Raw genomic sequence first — 12,909 nt, forward strand, 5'->3', positions numbered from 1 at the left:
GCCAGGTGCCGGAGGCGCAGTCCCCACATTCCCAAATTCCTAGCGGGGGGAAAATCGGGAATCAGATTTTAAAACCACCATTTAAATTAATTTTTTAAATATCAATTCCAGCTCCCACCGGGTGGGAATTCCAAGGAAAAGGGTTTGGAACAGCTGGAAAAATTCGGGGGAAAGGGATTTGGATGGTTCAAATTCCATGGAGGAATTCCGGCCTCTCCCTGAGGGGAAGGATTTTTTTTTCCCCGTGGATTTTCCCGGGATTTGATCCCAGGATTTGCTCTTGGCTTTTCCTGCCTTTTTTTTTTTTTTCTTTCTTTTCTTTTTTTTTTTTTTTTTTTTTCTTTTTTTTTTTTTTTCCCTGGATTTCTGACCTTGGGTTTGGGATCGTTATTCCTAAAAAATGTCCTTTTTCCACCCAAAAATTCCAATTTCCGGGTTTAACCGGTTAGGAATTTGCCAGAAAAAAACCCCAAAATCCCAAAACCCCAAAATCCCCGGGGCGTGGGAGACGTGCAGGGAACAGGACCTGGAGCTTCCCGACTTTTCCAGGGGCTCCTTTGGGATGGGGGAGGGAAAATCCCACAGGGCCGAGGGGGTTCGGGGAGTTCGCAGATTTTACGGGAAGGGGGAGGACTGGGAAAGTTTTAATTGCAGTTAAATTAACGGGATTTGGGGTTTGAATTGCAGGGGGCGAGGCTGCGGAACGCGGGGTTGGGATTGTGGGATTTTTTGGGGATTGTGGGATTTTTTGGGGATTGTGGGATTTTTGGGGATTGAGGGATTTTTGGGGATTTTGGGATTTTTTGGGGATTTTAGGGTGGATGGGATCTTAAAGCTCATCTCCTTCCACTGGCCCGCGTGGCTGCAGGAGCTGCCCAGGCTGGGCTGGGGCAATTCCAGGGATGGGGAATCCATGGAAAAACCCGGGCCAGGGAAGGATTTATCCCAAATATCCCACTTTATTTCTGGGCAAGACCTTTTCCAGGAGCCCCCAGGGATGAAAAACGGGGCGGGGAGGGGGAAGAGAGGAAAAAAAATAAAATAAAAGGGATAAAAAGGGATGCAAGGGGGATAAAACAGGGATAAAATCCACACCTGGAAGCAAACCCCCGGGAAAAGAACCAGCGCCGGGAATTTCTCCCAGACACTTCCAGCAGTCCCCGCCCGGCCCGGCCCGGCCCCGCTGCCGCCCTCAGCCCCCGCCGCGATTTGATTGTCCCGGCATTTCTCCGGGAATGAGCCTCGGGAAGCTGCGGCTGATGCAGGGAACGACTTTATTGATTGCAGGGAAAGCAGAGCCGGGCGGAGCAGCGCGGGGACGGGGACAGAGGGACAGAGGGACAGGGGGACAGAGGGACAGAGGGACAGAGGGACAGGGGGACAGGGAGGGGACAGGGAGGGGACAGGGACAGAGAGACAGGGACAGGGACAGGGACAGAGGGACAGAGGGACAGGGACATGGACAGAGAGGGGACAGGGACAGGGACAGGGAGAGGGACAGGGACAGGGACAGGGGGACAGAGGGACAGGGACAGAGGGACAGGGAGGGCCGGGAATGGCCCGGGGGAGCCCAAATGCTGAAATCCCCCGGCGCACCGCACAGCCGCAATCCCGCAGGGGATCCCAAAGCCCAGAATCACCCAGGGGACACCGAACCCGTCACCCGGGGCACCCCAAAGGCCGAACCCCCCCGGGAGCCCCGGTCCCGCCGCCGGCGCCCTTTGCCCGGGGCGGCGCTGCCGGGGGGGGACAGCGGCGCTGCCGGGGGGGGACAGCGGCGCTGCCGGGGTCCCTCAGGGCAGGGTCACGGATTTGGAGTCGCCGCCGGGGAAGCGAATCTCGTGCGCCAAGCACGGCCCGTTCGGCTCCTTGCCGAAATCCACCAGGAAGTTCTTGTTCACGGCCAGGCCGCCCCGCTCCGTGTCCACGTCCAGCTGCAGCATCACCGAGCCCTCCCTGCGCGGGGACAGCGGCGGCTCGTGGCGACGGCGACCCCCGGGGCCGCCCGGAGCCCGCCCGGAGCCGCTCCGGACGGCGCCGAGGCAGCGCCCGGGCCCGGGGCCGGCGGGAGGGGCTCGGGGCCGCCTTCGGCTCCCGCGTCCCGAAGCGCGGGCACGAACCCACGGGCGGGAGGGGCTCGGCGCCGCTTTCCCCTCCCCAATTCCCCCTGGGCCGGGCCGGACCCCCTTGGGCCGAGCTCAGCCCGGGCTCCGCTCGAGCCCGAGCGCGCCGGGAGCGGCTCCGGGGCAGCCCCGAGGGGGTCGCGGCCCCTTCCCCACGCCCGCCCGGGCCCGGGCAGCCTTTGGCAGCCGGGAGCGGCTCACTTGATCAGGCTGGGGTAGAACTGCCGGTCCCAGGTGCTGTACAAGGAGTTGGTCACGTAGAGCCGCTTCCCGTCCAGGCTCAGCTGCAGCGAGGCGGGGCCGCCGTACACGCGCTTGCACTGGGACACACGGACTGGGCTTACTGGGGGCACTGGGGGCACTGGGACACGCGGACTGGGGCACTGGGGGCACTGGGACACACGGACTGGGGCACTGGGGGCACTGGGGGCACTGGGGGCACTGGGGGCACTGGGACACACGGACTGGGCTTACTGGGGGCACTGGGACACACGGACTGGGGCACTGGGGGCACTGGGGGCACTGGGACACACGGACTGGGGCACTGGGGGCACTGGGGGCACTGGGACACACGGACTGGGCTTACTGGGGGCACTGGGACACACGGACTGGGGCATCGGGGGCACTGGGACACACGGACTGGGGCACTGGGGGCACTGGGGGCACTGGGGGCATTGGGGCTGGATACCAGCAGGGGCAGTGAAAGCCGGCTCAGGCTCACCCACGCTCAGGTGAGCACACACTCACAGCCACACTCAGGTGAGCACACACTCAGAACCACACTCAGGTGAGCACACACTCACCCTCATCCTCAGGCTCACCCCAGGCACGTTCAGGTGAGCACACACTCCCCCCCACGCTCAGGTGAGTGCTCCCTCACCCCAGGCACACTCAGGTGAGCACACACTCACCCTCAGGCTCACCGCAGGCACGCTCAGGTGAGCGCACACTCACCCCAGGCACGCTCAGGTGAGCACACACTCACCCCCACACTCACCCTCACGCTCAGGCTCCCCCCGGTCCCGCCCGGCTGCCCCGGCCCTGCCGCCCGCTCACCTTGACCACCAGCGGCTCGGGCTGGCACTTGAGCTCCTCGTCCCTGCACACGCTCACGGGGCCCCCTCGCAGGATGCTGCCCCCCACGAACACCTGCAAGGGCCGCGCTGGCACACGAGCGTTCCCCGGCCGCGGCCCCGCCGGCCCCGCTCGGCCCCCCGGGCCCGGCGCTGCCCCTCACCTGCCCCACCAGCCGGGGCTTGCAGTTCCTGGCCAGCTCGTACTGCCGGATGTCCCCGTGCAGCCAATTGCTCACGTACAGGAACCGGTCGTCCGGGCTGATGACGAGGTCGGCGATGAAGGCTGCGGGCAGAGCGGGGGCTCAGGGCCGCGGCCAGCACCGCGGCAGCGCGCACGGGCCTGGGCTGCGCCGCCCTTTGGGCTCGGTCACCATTCGGGGCCACCCAGCCGGGCTCCGGGGCCACCCAGCCGGGCTCCGGGGCCACCCAGCCGGCTGTGCCCGCCTGCAGAAGTCGCCCAGGGAACAGGAATGCCAGCCCCGAGGGCACACCAACCTGGCATCTTGGGCATGATCCAGCCCGACACGTCCTTGGCCGGGATCCGGATCACCTCCTCCACGGCCCAGTTGTCTCTCTGCACAGGGACACCGAGCCCGGCTGAGCCCCGCGCTGCCCCCGGCCCGAGCCGAGCCGAGCCGAGCCGGGCACAATGGGCTCATCCCCGCGCTGCCCCGCAAGCCCCGCATCCGGACCCTCCCTGTCCCCGCTCCTCCTCCTCCTCCTCCTCCTCCTCCTCCTCCTCCTCCCCGCCGGCCCCGTCCCGGCCGGCTCCCCCGCAGCCCCGGGGCCGCTGCCGGCGCTCGCACTCGCCTCGCAGGATTTGTAGAGGCGGAAGATGGCCCCGCTCAGGGCGCAGCCCACGTAGGCCTCGGCGGCCTCGGGGCTGTGCAGGAAGCGCACGTTCAGCGGCAGAGAATCCTCGCCCAGGTCGAAGCACTGCGTGAGGCTGCGGCACGACAAGTTCCACACGTTCAGGCGGCGGCCGAAGACCCCTGCGGGACACCGGGGCAAAGGCTCGGGGCCGGCCGGGGACAGGGATCGCTCCCCGGAGGGCTCCGGGGGCAGCGGCACGGAAAGGGCAGCAGCTGGGGAGGAGAAACTGGGAGATGCAGGATTTGGGGAGAGCACAGAGAAATACAGAATTTGGGGAGAGCACAGAGAAATGCAGGATTTGGGGAGAGCACAGAGAAATGCAGGATTTGGGGAGAGCACAGAGAAATGCAGGATTTGGGGAGAGCACAGAGAGAATTGCAGGATTTGGGGAGAGCACAGAGAGAATTGCAGGATTTGGGGAGAGCACAGAGAGAAATGCAGGATTTGGGGAGAGCACAGAGAAATGCAGGATTTGGGGAGAGCACAGAGAAATGCAGGATTTGGGGAGAGCACAGAGAAATGCAGGATTTGGGGAGAACAGAGAGAAATGCAGGATTTGGGGTGAGAACAGAGAAATGCAGGATTTGGGGAGAGCACAGAGAGAAATGCAGGATTTGGGGAGAACACAGGGGAATGCAGGATTTGGGGAGAGCACAGAGGGAATTGCAGGATTTGGGGAGAGAACAGAGGGAATTGCAAGATTTGGGGAGAACAGATAGAGAATTGCAGGATTTGGGGAGAACACGGAGAAATGCAGGATTTGGGGTGAGAACAGAGAGAATTGCAGGATTTGGGGAGAACACAAAGAATTGCGGGATTTGGGGAGAGCACAGAAAGAATTGCAGGATTTGGGGAGAGCACAGAGAATTACAGGATTTTGGGAGAACAGAGAGAGAATTGCAGGATTTGGGGAGAGCACAGAGAGAAATGCAGGATTTGGGGAGAGCACAGAGGGAATTGCAGGATTTGGGGTGAGAACAGAGGGAATTGCAGGATTTGGGGTGAGAACAGAGGGAATTGCAGGATTTGGGGTGAGAACAGAGGGAATTGCGGGATTTGGGGTGAGAACAGAGGGAATTGCAGGATTTGGGGTGAGAACAGAGGGAATTGCGGGATTTGGGGTGAGAACAGAGGGAATTGCAGGATTTGGGGTGAGAACAGAGGGAATTGCAGGATTTGGGAGCAGCCCGGCCCAGCCCGCCCTGGGTTCCAGCCCTGCCCATCCTCAGCCCGAGCCTGGCACCGGCTCTGGGGCACAACTCGGCCGCTCTGGGGCACCGAGCCCTGCCAGCCCCGCGCTCTGCCCTGCCCTCGGTGCCACCCGCGTGTCCCCACCTTTCTTGAGGTCATCGGGGTTGAAGCCACGCCCGGCCACTTTGGGGACCGGCCCGGCCGAGCTGACCAGGACGTTGTGCTGGGCCTTGTACCAGAAGTCGCAGCCGGTCGGGGGAGTCTCACACTCGTTCTCCCAGTTGCCCTTCAGGTCGTAGCTCTCTCCGTCCAGCACCAGGAAACCGCCTGGGACACACGAGGGACGCGGCGGTGACAAAGCCAGGCTCCCGCGTTCCCAGCGGGAAGCCCGGGATGGGAGTTCGGGCAGGGGAATGGCAACTGGGGCAGGGGAATGGCAACTGGGGCAGGGAAATGGCAACTGGGGCAGGGGAATGGTAATTCAGGCAGGGAAATGGAAATTGGGGCAGGGAAATGGCAATTGGGGCAGGGAATGGCAATTGGGGCAGGGAATGGCAATTGGGGCAGGGAAATGGCAATTGGGGCAGGGAATGGCAATTGGGGCAGGGGAATGGTAATTGGGGCAGGGAATGGCAATTGGGGCAGGGAAATGGCAACTGGGGCAGGGAAATGGCAACTGGGGCAGGGAAATGGCAATTGGGGCAGGGGAATGGCAATTGGGGCAGGGAAATGGCAATTGGGGCAGGGGAATGGCAATTGGGGCAGGGAAATGGCAACTGGGGCAGGGAAATGGCAATTGGGGCAGGGAAATGGCAATTGGGGCAGGGGAATGGCAATTCCGGCAGGCAAAACTCACCTTTGCCGTTGCCAGCGGGGTCGCCCATGTTGGCGATCAGGACATCCCCGTTGGGCAGGGGGTGGGTGGCAGCCAGGTAGCCCTTGTCGCACTTCCAGAACACATCCACGGGCTCGATCATCTGCCAAAATCAGCGCAAATGTCAGCATCCGCCTGCCCGGCGCCTTCCCCGGCATCGCAGACCCCACCCCTTCCTTCCCTCCATCCGTCCATCCATCATCCATCCATCCATCCATCCATCATCCATCCATCCATCCATCCTTCCATCCATCCATCCATCCATCCATCCATCCATCCATCATCCATCCATCCATCATCCATCCATCATCCATCCATCATCCATCCATCCATCCATCCATCATCCATCCATCCATCCATCCTTCCATCCATCCATCCATCCATCCATCCATCCATCCATCATCCATCCATCATCCATCCATCATCCATCATCCATCATCCATCATCCATCCATCCTTCCATCCATCCATCCATCCATCATCCATAATCCATCCATCCATCCATCCATCCATCCATCCATCCATCATCCATCCATCATCCATCCATCCATCCATCCATCATCCATCCATCATCCATCCATCATCCATCCATCCATCCATCATCCATCCATCATCCATCCATCATCCATCCATCCACCCTTCCATCCCTCCCTCCCTCCCTCCCTCCCTCGCGGTGCCCCCGCCGTTCCCCCTCCGTCCCTCGCTGCCGCCCCGGGCTGGCCCCGGCCGTACCTTGCAGATCCGAGGCGCCCGGCACTGGGAGCCCACATCCACCACGTAGATGCGGGAGGAGATGAGGCAGGGCAGGACCAGCTTGGTCCTTTTGGCCGCGGCGCCGCTGTCGAAGCAGCCGCAGGCGGGGCCCCAGCCCGCGCAGTGCAGCTCGTCCTTGAGGTTGGGCATGGGCAGCCGGTGGATCACCTGGGCACGGCCAAGGCAGCTCAGGCCGGGCCGAGCCGGGACTGCCCCGCGGGGAGCGGCCCCGGGCTTTGGGGGGCTCTGGAGAGGGGCTGGGAGCGGCCCCGGGCTTTGGGGGGCTCTGGAGAGGGGCTGGGAGCGGCCCCGGGATTTGGGGGGCTCTGGAGAGGGGCTGGGAGCGGCCCCGGGATTTGGGGGGCTCTGGAGAGGGGCTGGGAGCGGCCCCGGGCTTTGGGGGGCTCTGGAGAGGGGCTGGGAGCGGCCCCGGGCTTTGGGGAGCCCCGGAGAGGGGCTGGGAGCGGCCCCGGGCTTTGGGGGGCTCTGGAGAGGGGCTGGGAGCGGCCCCGGGCTTTGGGGGGCTCTGGAGAGGGGCTGGGAGCGGCCCCGGGATTTGGGGGGCTCTGGAGAGGGGCTGGGAGCGGCCCCGGGCTTTGGGGGGCTCTGGAGAGGGGCAGGGAGCGGCCCCGGGCTTTGGGGGGCTCTGGAGAGGGGCCGGGGGCGGCCCCGGGCTTTGGGGGGCTCTGGAGAGGGGCTGGGAGCGGCCCCGGGCTTTGGGGGGCTCTGGAGAGGGGCAGGGAGCGGCCCCGGAATTTGGGGAGCCTCGGAGAGGGGCTGGGAGCGGCCCCGGGCTTTGGGGGGCTCTGGAGAGGGGCTGGGAGCGGCCCCGGGATTTGGGGGGCTCTGGAGAGGGGCTGGGAGCGGCCCCGGGCTTTGGGGGGCTCTGGAGAGGGGCTGGGAGCGGCCCCGGGATCAGAGGGGACCTGGAAAAGGTTTTCCTCGCTTTTTTTCCCGGGCACAAAGAGCTCCCCGGGCGGCCCCGCGGGGCTCGGGGAGCGCGGCCCCGGCCCCGATCCCGCCCCCCGGGGCCCGGCGCGGGCCGGTACCTGGCCGTAGTGGCAGGAGCGCGGGTTGAGGTCCACGGTGGCCAGGAAATCGGGCTGGTCGATGCAGGTGGACCTGTAGGTGCAGGTCACGTAGGCGACCTCCTCCCTCGGGGCTGGCGACACAAAAGCGCGCTCAGACCACGCCGGGAAGCCCCAGACGGGACGGGGAAAGCTCCGGGCAGCTCTCACAAGTGACCGCCGGCGCTTTCGGGGGGCTGCGATTCCCCCCAGCTCCCCCCGGGCAGCCCTGGGGCCGCTCCTGACCCGGCAGCGACCAGGAGGAATCTCCGGCACTCCTGGCAAAGGCGCTCGGCACGGGGCTCAGGGGGACCCCAAAAAGCCCAAATCCCGATCCCAGCCCAGCCCCGTGGCCAGCACTCGCCTTTCAGCACGTCGGGACACGACGGGTACTCGTAGCACGGAGCTCTGCACCTGTCTGGGGAGCAGAGGGGACGCCGTGAGCCCGGCCCGGGCCCCGCGCCCCGGTCCCGTTCCAGAGGGTCCCTCCCACCCCAGCGACCCCCGGCGCCACCCTCGGGGCCACCCCGGCCCTCCCTGGGGACCCGTGGCGAGCGCTCGGCGTGGCGCTGCCACCTCCCGGCTGCGGGAGAGGGACCCTGGGGACAGCGCGGGGCCGAGCCCTGCTGGGGACACCTGAGCCCGCGGGGACCCCTCCCCACCGCGGGGACGGGACCGAGCACGGCCGGGACGGGGACAGAGCTGTCACCTGAGCCTGTATCGGGACAGGACAGAGCTGTCACCCTGAGCCGGGACAGGACGGGGACAGAGCTGTCACCTGAGCCTGTATCGGGACAGGACAGAGCTGTCACCCGGAGCCGGGACAGGACGGGGACAGAGCTGTCACCGTGACCCGGGACAGGACGGGGACAGAGCTGTCACCGTGACCCGGGACAGGACGGGGACAGAGCTGTCACCGTGACCCGGGACAGGACGGGGACAGAGCTGTCACCGTGACCCGGGACAGGACGGGGACAGAGCTGTCACCCTGAGCCGGGACAGGATCGGGACAGAGCTGTCACCCTGAGCCTGTATCGGGACAGGACAGAGCTGTCACCCGGAGCCGGGACAGGACGGGGACAGAGCTGTCACCGTGACCCGGGACAGGACGGGGACAGAGCTGTCACCCTGAGCCTGTATCGGGACAGGACAGAGCTGTCACCCGGAGCCGGGACAGTACGGGTACAGAGCTGTCACCCGGAGCCGGGACAGGACGGGGACAGAGCTGTCACCTGAGCCTGTATCGGGACAGGACAGAGCTGTCACCGTGAACCGGGACAGGATCGGGACAGAGCTGTCACCCTGAGCCGGGACAGGACGGGGACAGAGCTGTCCCCGTGAACTGGGACAGGACGGGGACAGAGCTGTCACCTGAGCCTGTATCGGGACAGAGCTGTCCCCGTGAACTGGGACAGGACGGGGACAGAGCTGTCACCTGAGCCTGTATCGGGACAGAGCTGTCACCGTGAACCGGGACAGGATCGGGACAGAGCTGTCACTCGGAGCCGGGACACGCTGGAAGCTCCAGCACGGCCAATCCCTCTGCACCCCGGGTCCCAGGGCAGGGCACGGCCCCCGGCCCCCCGGAGCCCCCCAAGGCCCCGCAGAAGCTCCGGGAGCAGCGGCCCCCGCGGGCAGAGCTCGGCCGCAGCCCCCTCCTCGTGCCCGGGGCACAAAGGCAGCTGTGCCCAGCTGTCCCCAGCTGTGCCCGGGCCATCCCCGCAGCCCCCGGGAGGCCGCGGGGGTCCCTTACCCATGGCTGCAGCTTTGGGGGTCGCGGTGCCGGCGGCGGAGGAGCTGGAGCTGAGGGGCAGCTGCTGCTGTCTCGGGGCTTGAGCGGCTGTGCCGTGCCCTGGCTGCTGCCGGGGGCCTTTTATCCCCGCACGAGGGTGGGGGGAGCGGGGCCAAGCCCAGGGAGGGGCTGCCCAGCGCTTGGGAGGTGCCAGCCCGGCGCTGCGGCTTCTTTCCTCCTCCCCGCCGCCAATCTGGGCCCAAATCTGCTGCTCCCTGCAGCTCCCCAAGCCTCAAACCCCGCCGGCCCCGGCTGATCCCGGCCTCGCTCCGCACGGAACGGCTGCAACGCACCCGCAGCGGCCTCCGCCGAGCCGGGCCCCTGCCCGGGCACCCCCAAACCCGCTCCTGCTCCTGCTCCTGCCAGGGCCATCCCCATCCCAGGGCTCAGCCGGGGGCTCCCGGGCATCCCGCGGTGGTCCCGCAGCCTCCCAGAGCGGGCTCTGCCCAGGCACTGGAGTTTGGCAGCTCGGGAACACCGGGATGAGCTCGGGGAGCCGCTCAGGGCATCCCCGAGAACGGGGACAGACCCAGGCACTGGAGTTTGGCAGCTCAGCCTGGAGGAGATCCCGGGGCAATTTCGGGTCTGCCGGGAGGGATTTGGGATCTGACCCCAGGAACAGGGCCACGACAAGAGTGAACGGCCTCACGCTCTGCCAGGGGAGGCTCAGGGTGGGAAATCTGGGGAAATTCTTCCTGGAAACGGGAAAATGCCTCTCCCTGCCCGGGGAGATTTGGAGCGCTCGCCCCTGTTTAATTCCCGGACGTTTGTTTGGGGATCAGGGCGGGATTGCTCCCATCTTGGACTCGATGATCCTGGGGGGGATTTTCCAGCCTCAAAAATCCTGGAATTCTCGGAAAGCAGCCAGGGCAGGACACGGGGTGGCCTCCCAGGGTGGCACCTGCGTGTGGGGACGTGGGGCCCGCTGGGGACAAGGGGGACTTGGGGAGTTCGGCACTGGGAATTGGGGCTGGAAGGACAGCGGCCAGCGCCCTGCGGGCCTTCTCTGCACAGTGCGAGCAGATTGGGTTTTGGGGTGGAAAAGTACAAAAAAGGCACTTCCAGGGCAGGGACAGCAGCGCAGGGATCGGCCCCGAGCCCAGCCAAAGCCTGCCCGGGCACCAGGGCAAGCCGAGCGGTGAGCCAGGGACAGCCAGGGAGACTCCGGGACAGGAAAGGCTTCAATTAAATCCTGGAGGAGAGGAGAAATCATGGAAAAAGCGGCTCCGAGGCCGATGTTGGGAAAGAAGCCGAGATTTGGGCGAAAGCAGCGCCGCGAGAAGGACGGAGCTCGGGATCCCGCGGGATCGGGCAGATCCCAGCACGGGAACCGCTCTGGGATGTCGGGAAAAGCCTAAAGGAGGGGGCACAGCCAAGGACCCCCAGAGCCGTCCTGTCCCTGGGGCTGTCCCGGCCTGACCGGGGCTCGGAGCCCCCCGGGCCGGGCAAGGGCCGAGCGAGGGCGGCACCGGCAGCGCCGCAGCAAGGAAACGGCTCCAGCTCCCATCCCCAGCATCGCGGCACGCTCAGGGAATGCTCGGGGCTGGAAGGAGCCCAAAGCTCCGCTCGTGCCCCCCGTCCCGTGGGCAGGGACCCCTCCCGCAGCCGCAGCTGCTCCAGCCCGGCCGCGGAGCCGCTTCCCGCTGGGAAACTCCGGGAATTCCGGCAGCGGCTCCCGGGCTCTGTCCCGGGGCCACCCTTGGCCCTCAGCCCCGCTTTGGTCCCCCCCGGGGCCGGGCCGGTGTCCCCCGCGCTGCCCCTGCTGTCCCCACGTGCTCCTTCCCCTGGCGCTGCACACCCGCTCATTAGCCAGCTCATTAGCCCTCCCCTCATTAGCCAGATCATTAGCCCGCCCCTCATTAAGGAGCCGCGCTGCTCCCGGTGGCTTCCCGTGCTGACGTCGCCGTGTCCCTCCCTGTCCCCGCTCGGCGCTCGCGTGTCCCCACGGCGCTGATAAGGGCGAGATAAGCGCAGGCTCAGCGCAGCTCCCGCGGCCGCAGGACAAGCCCCGGCACCCTCCGGCCACTGCCCACGCCCCGCTGGCCACTCCTTGCCCGCTCGCCACCGGCTCCTCCGGCCCCCCGGGAAGGACACGCCGGGATTTGGGAATGCGGGGAGCGACGCACCGGGACGAGCCCGCGGCTCCGCCGCCAGCTCGGAGAGTTCCCGGCTCCGGCAGCGGCTCCAGCCGCCCGCAGCTCCCCGGCGGGGCTTCGGCCTCCCCCGAGCCCTGCCCCGAGCCCCCGCGGCTGCCCCAGCGGGGCCGGGGCTCCTTCAGCACTTCCCGTTCCTAAATCCCGATTTCCTGCGCTCTCCACCCTCCCGACTCGTCCCGACCCCTCAGCCGGGCACCGAGCACCGGCAGACTTTGGGAAAACGTTTCCGTTCATGGAGCGAGCCCCCAGTCCCAGCGGTCATTCCTCCCCGGGCTGCTCCGCGCCTGGAATTCCATCCAGGAGCCGCTCCCGGGGCTGCGCGGGCACCAAACAGGGAGACAGCCTTGAGCTTGAATTCCCTCCCAAGCCAAGAATTCCCAGATTTTCTGATGGTTCGGTGGGAAAAGGGTGATTTTTGGGGAGCTGGCTCCCGAGTTCACCTGGAAGTGTGACAAAACCCGAAGTTCCACGCTCAGTGGAAGGCAGGTGACAACGGATGAGCTCGGGAGTTTGTTCCCCGCTCCACCACCGGAAAAAAAACAGGGGAAAATCACACTCGGGGGAAGCCGCGAGCTCCTCTTCCTCGGTGCCACATCCCCAGACACCGGGAGGGCCCCGACTGGGAACGGGACCGTGGGAGGAGATTTGTCCCCGTCCCTGCCGAGGGGGACACGCGGGGAGCCGAGCCCCGAATTCCCTCGGGATCGGGATTGTTCCAGGGAACACCCGGACCCCCCGAACCAACAGGAAAAGCCGGCGGGGAGGAGCCGCTGCCCTGGGCCGGATCCCAAAATTCCCAACGCTTTGAAGTTTTTTGGGCGAGCAGCCCCCGAGGAGCCGCCAAAACCCGAGATAATTCCAGGGCGTCTCTCGCTCCTCTGGATCCGCTTGGAATGAGGGACTTGAAAGGCTCGGGGTGGCCTTTCCTCCCTCCACGGGGCAGGAATGTCCAGCTCCAGAGGCTTTTAGGAATGGGCGGGACAGATCCCAGGTGAATCCCTTCCA

The 12,909-nt window shown here is 65.7% G+C and overlaps 1 protein-coding gene across 1 annotated transcript; it reads right to left on the reverse strand.

Moving 5' to 3' along the window:
• Positions 1-1,510: 1,510 nt before the first annotated feature.
• On the reverse strand, positions 1,511-7,997 carry LOC128820464 (methanethiol oxidase-like). The gene is made up of 10 exons (XM_054001233.1): positions 7,939-7,997; positions 6,869-7,057; positions 6,120-6,240; positions 5,408-5,590; positions 4,006-4,191; positions 3,695-3,769; positions 3,361-3,482; positions 3,180-3,272; positions 2,325-2,443; positions 1,511-1,956 (listed from the first exon to the last, which is right to left on the reverse strand). The coding sequence occupies exons 2-10, from the start codon at positions 7,037-7,039 to the stop codon at positions 1,794-1,796; spliced, it is 1,233 nt and encodes a 410-aa protein (XP_053857208.1). The 5' UTR covers positions 7,040-7,057; positions 7,939-7,997; the 3' UTR covers positions 1,511-1,793.
• Between the last annotated feature and the right edge of the window lie 4,912 nt (positions 7,998-12,909).

Source organism: Vidua macroura, chromosome 29 (assembly GCF_024509145.1).
Source record: "Vidua macroura isolate BioBank_ID:100142 chromosome 29, ASM2450914v1, whole genome shotgun sequence".
Classification (NCBI taxonomy): Eukaryota; Metazoa; Chordata; class Aves; order Passeriformes; family Viduidae; genus Vidua; species Vidua macroura.

Coding starts and splice junctions, on each gene's coding strand:
- LOC128820464 (XM_054001233.1), bottom strand. CDS start 7,039: ATGCCCAACCTCAAGGACGAGCTGCACTGCGCGGGCTGGGGCCCCGCC. Junction 4,192..5,407: donor CCCCGATGACCTCAAGAAAG/GTGGGGACACGC, acceptor GGTGTCCCGCAG/GGGTCTTCGGCCGCCGCCTG. Junction 3,483..3,694: donor GATCATGCCCAAGATGCCAG/GTTGGTGTGCCC, acceptor CTCTGCCCGCAG/CCTTCATCGCCGACCTCGTC.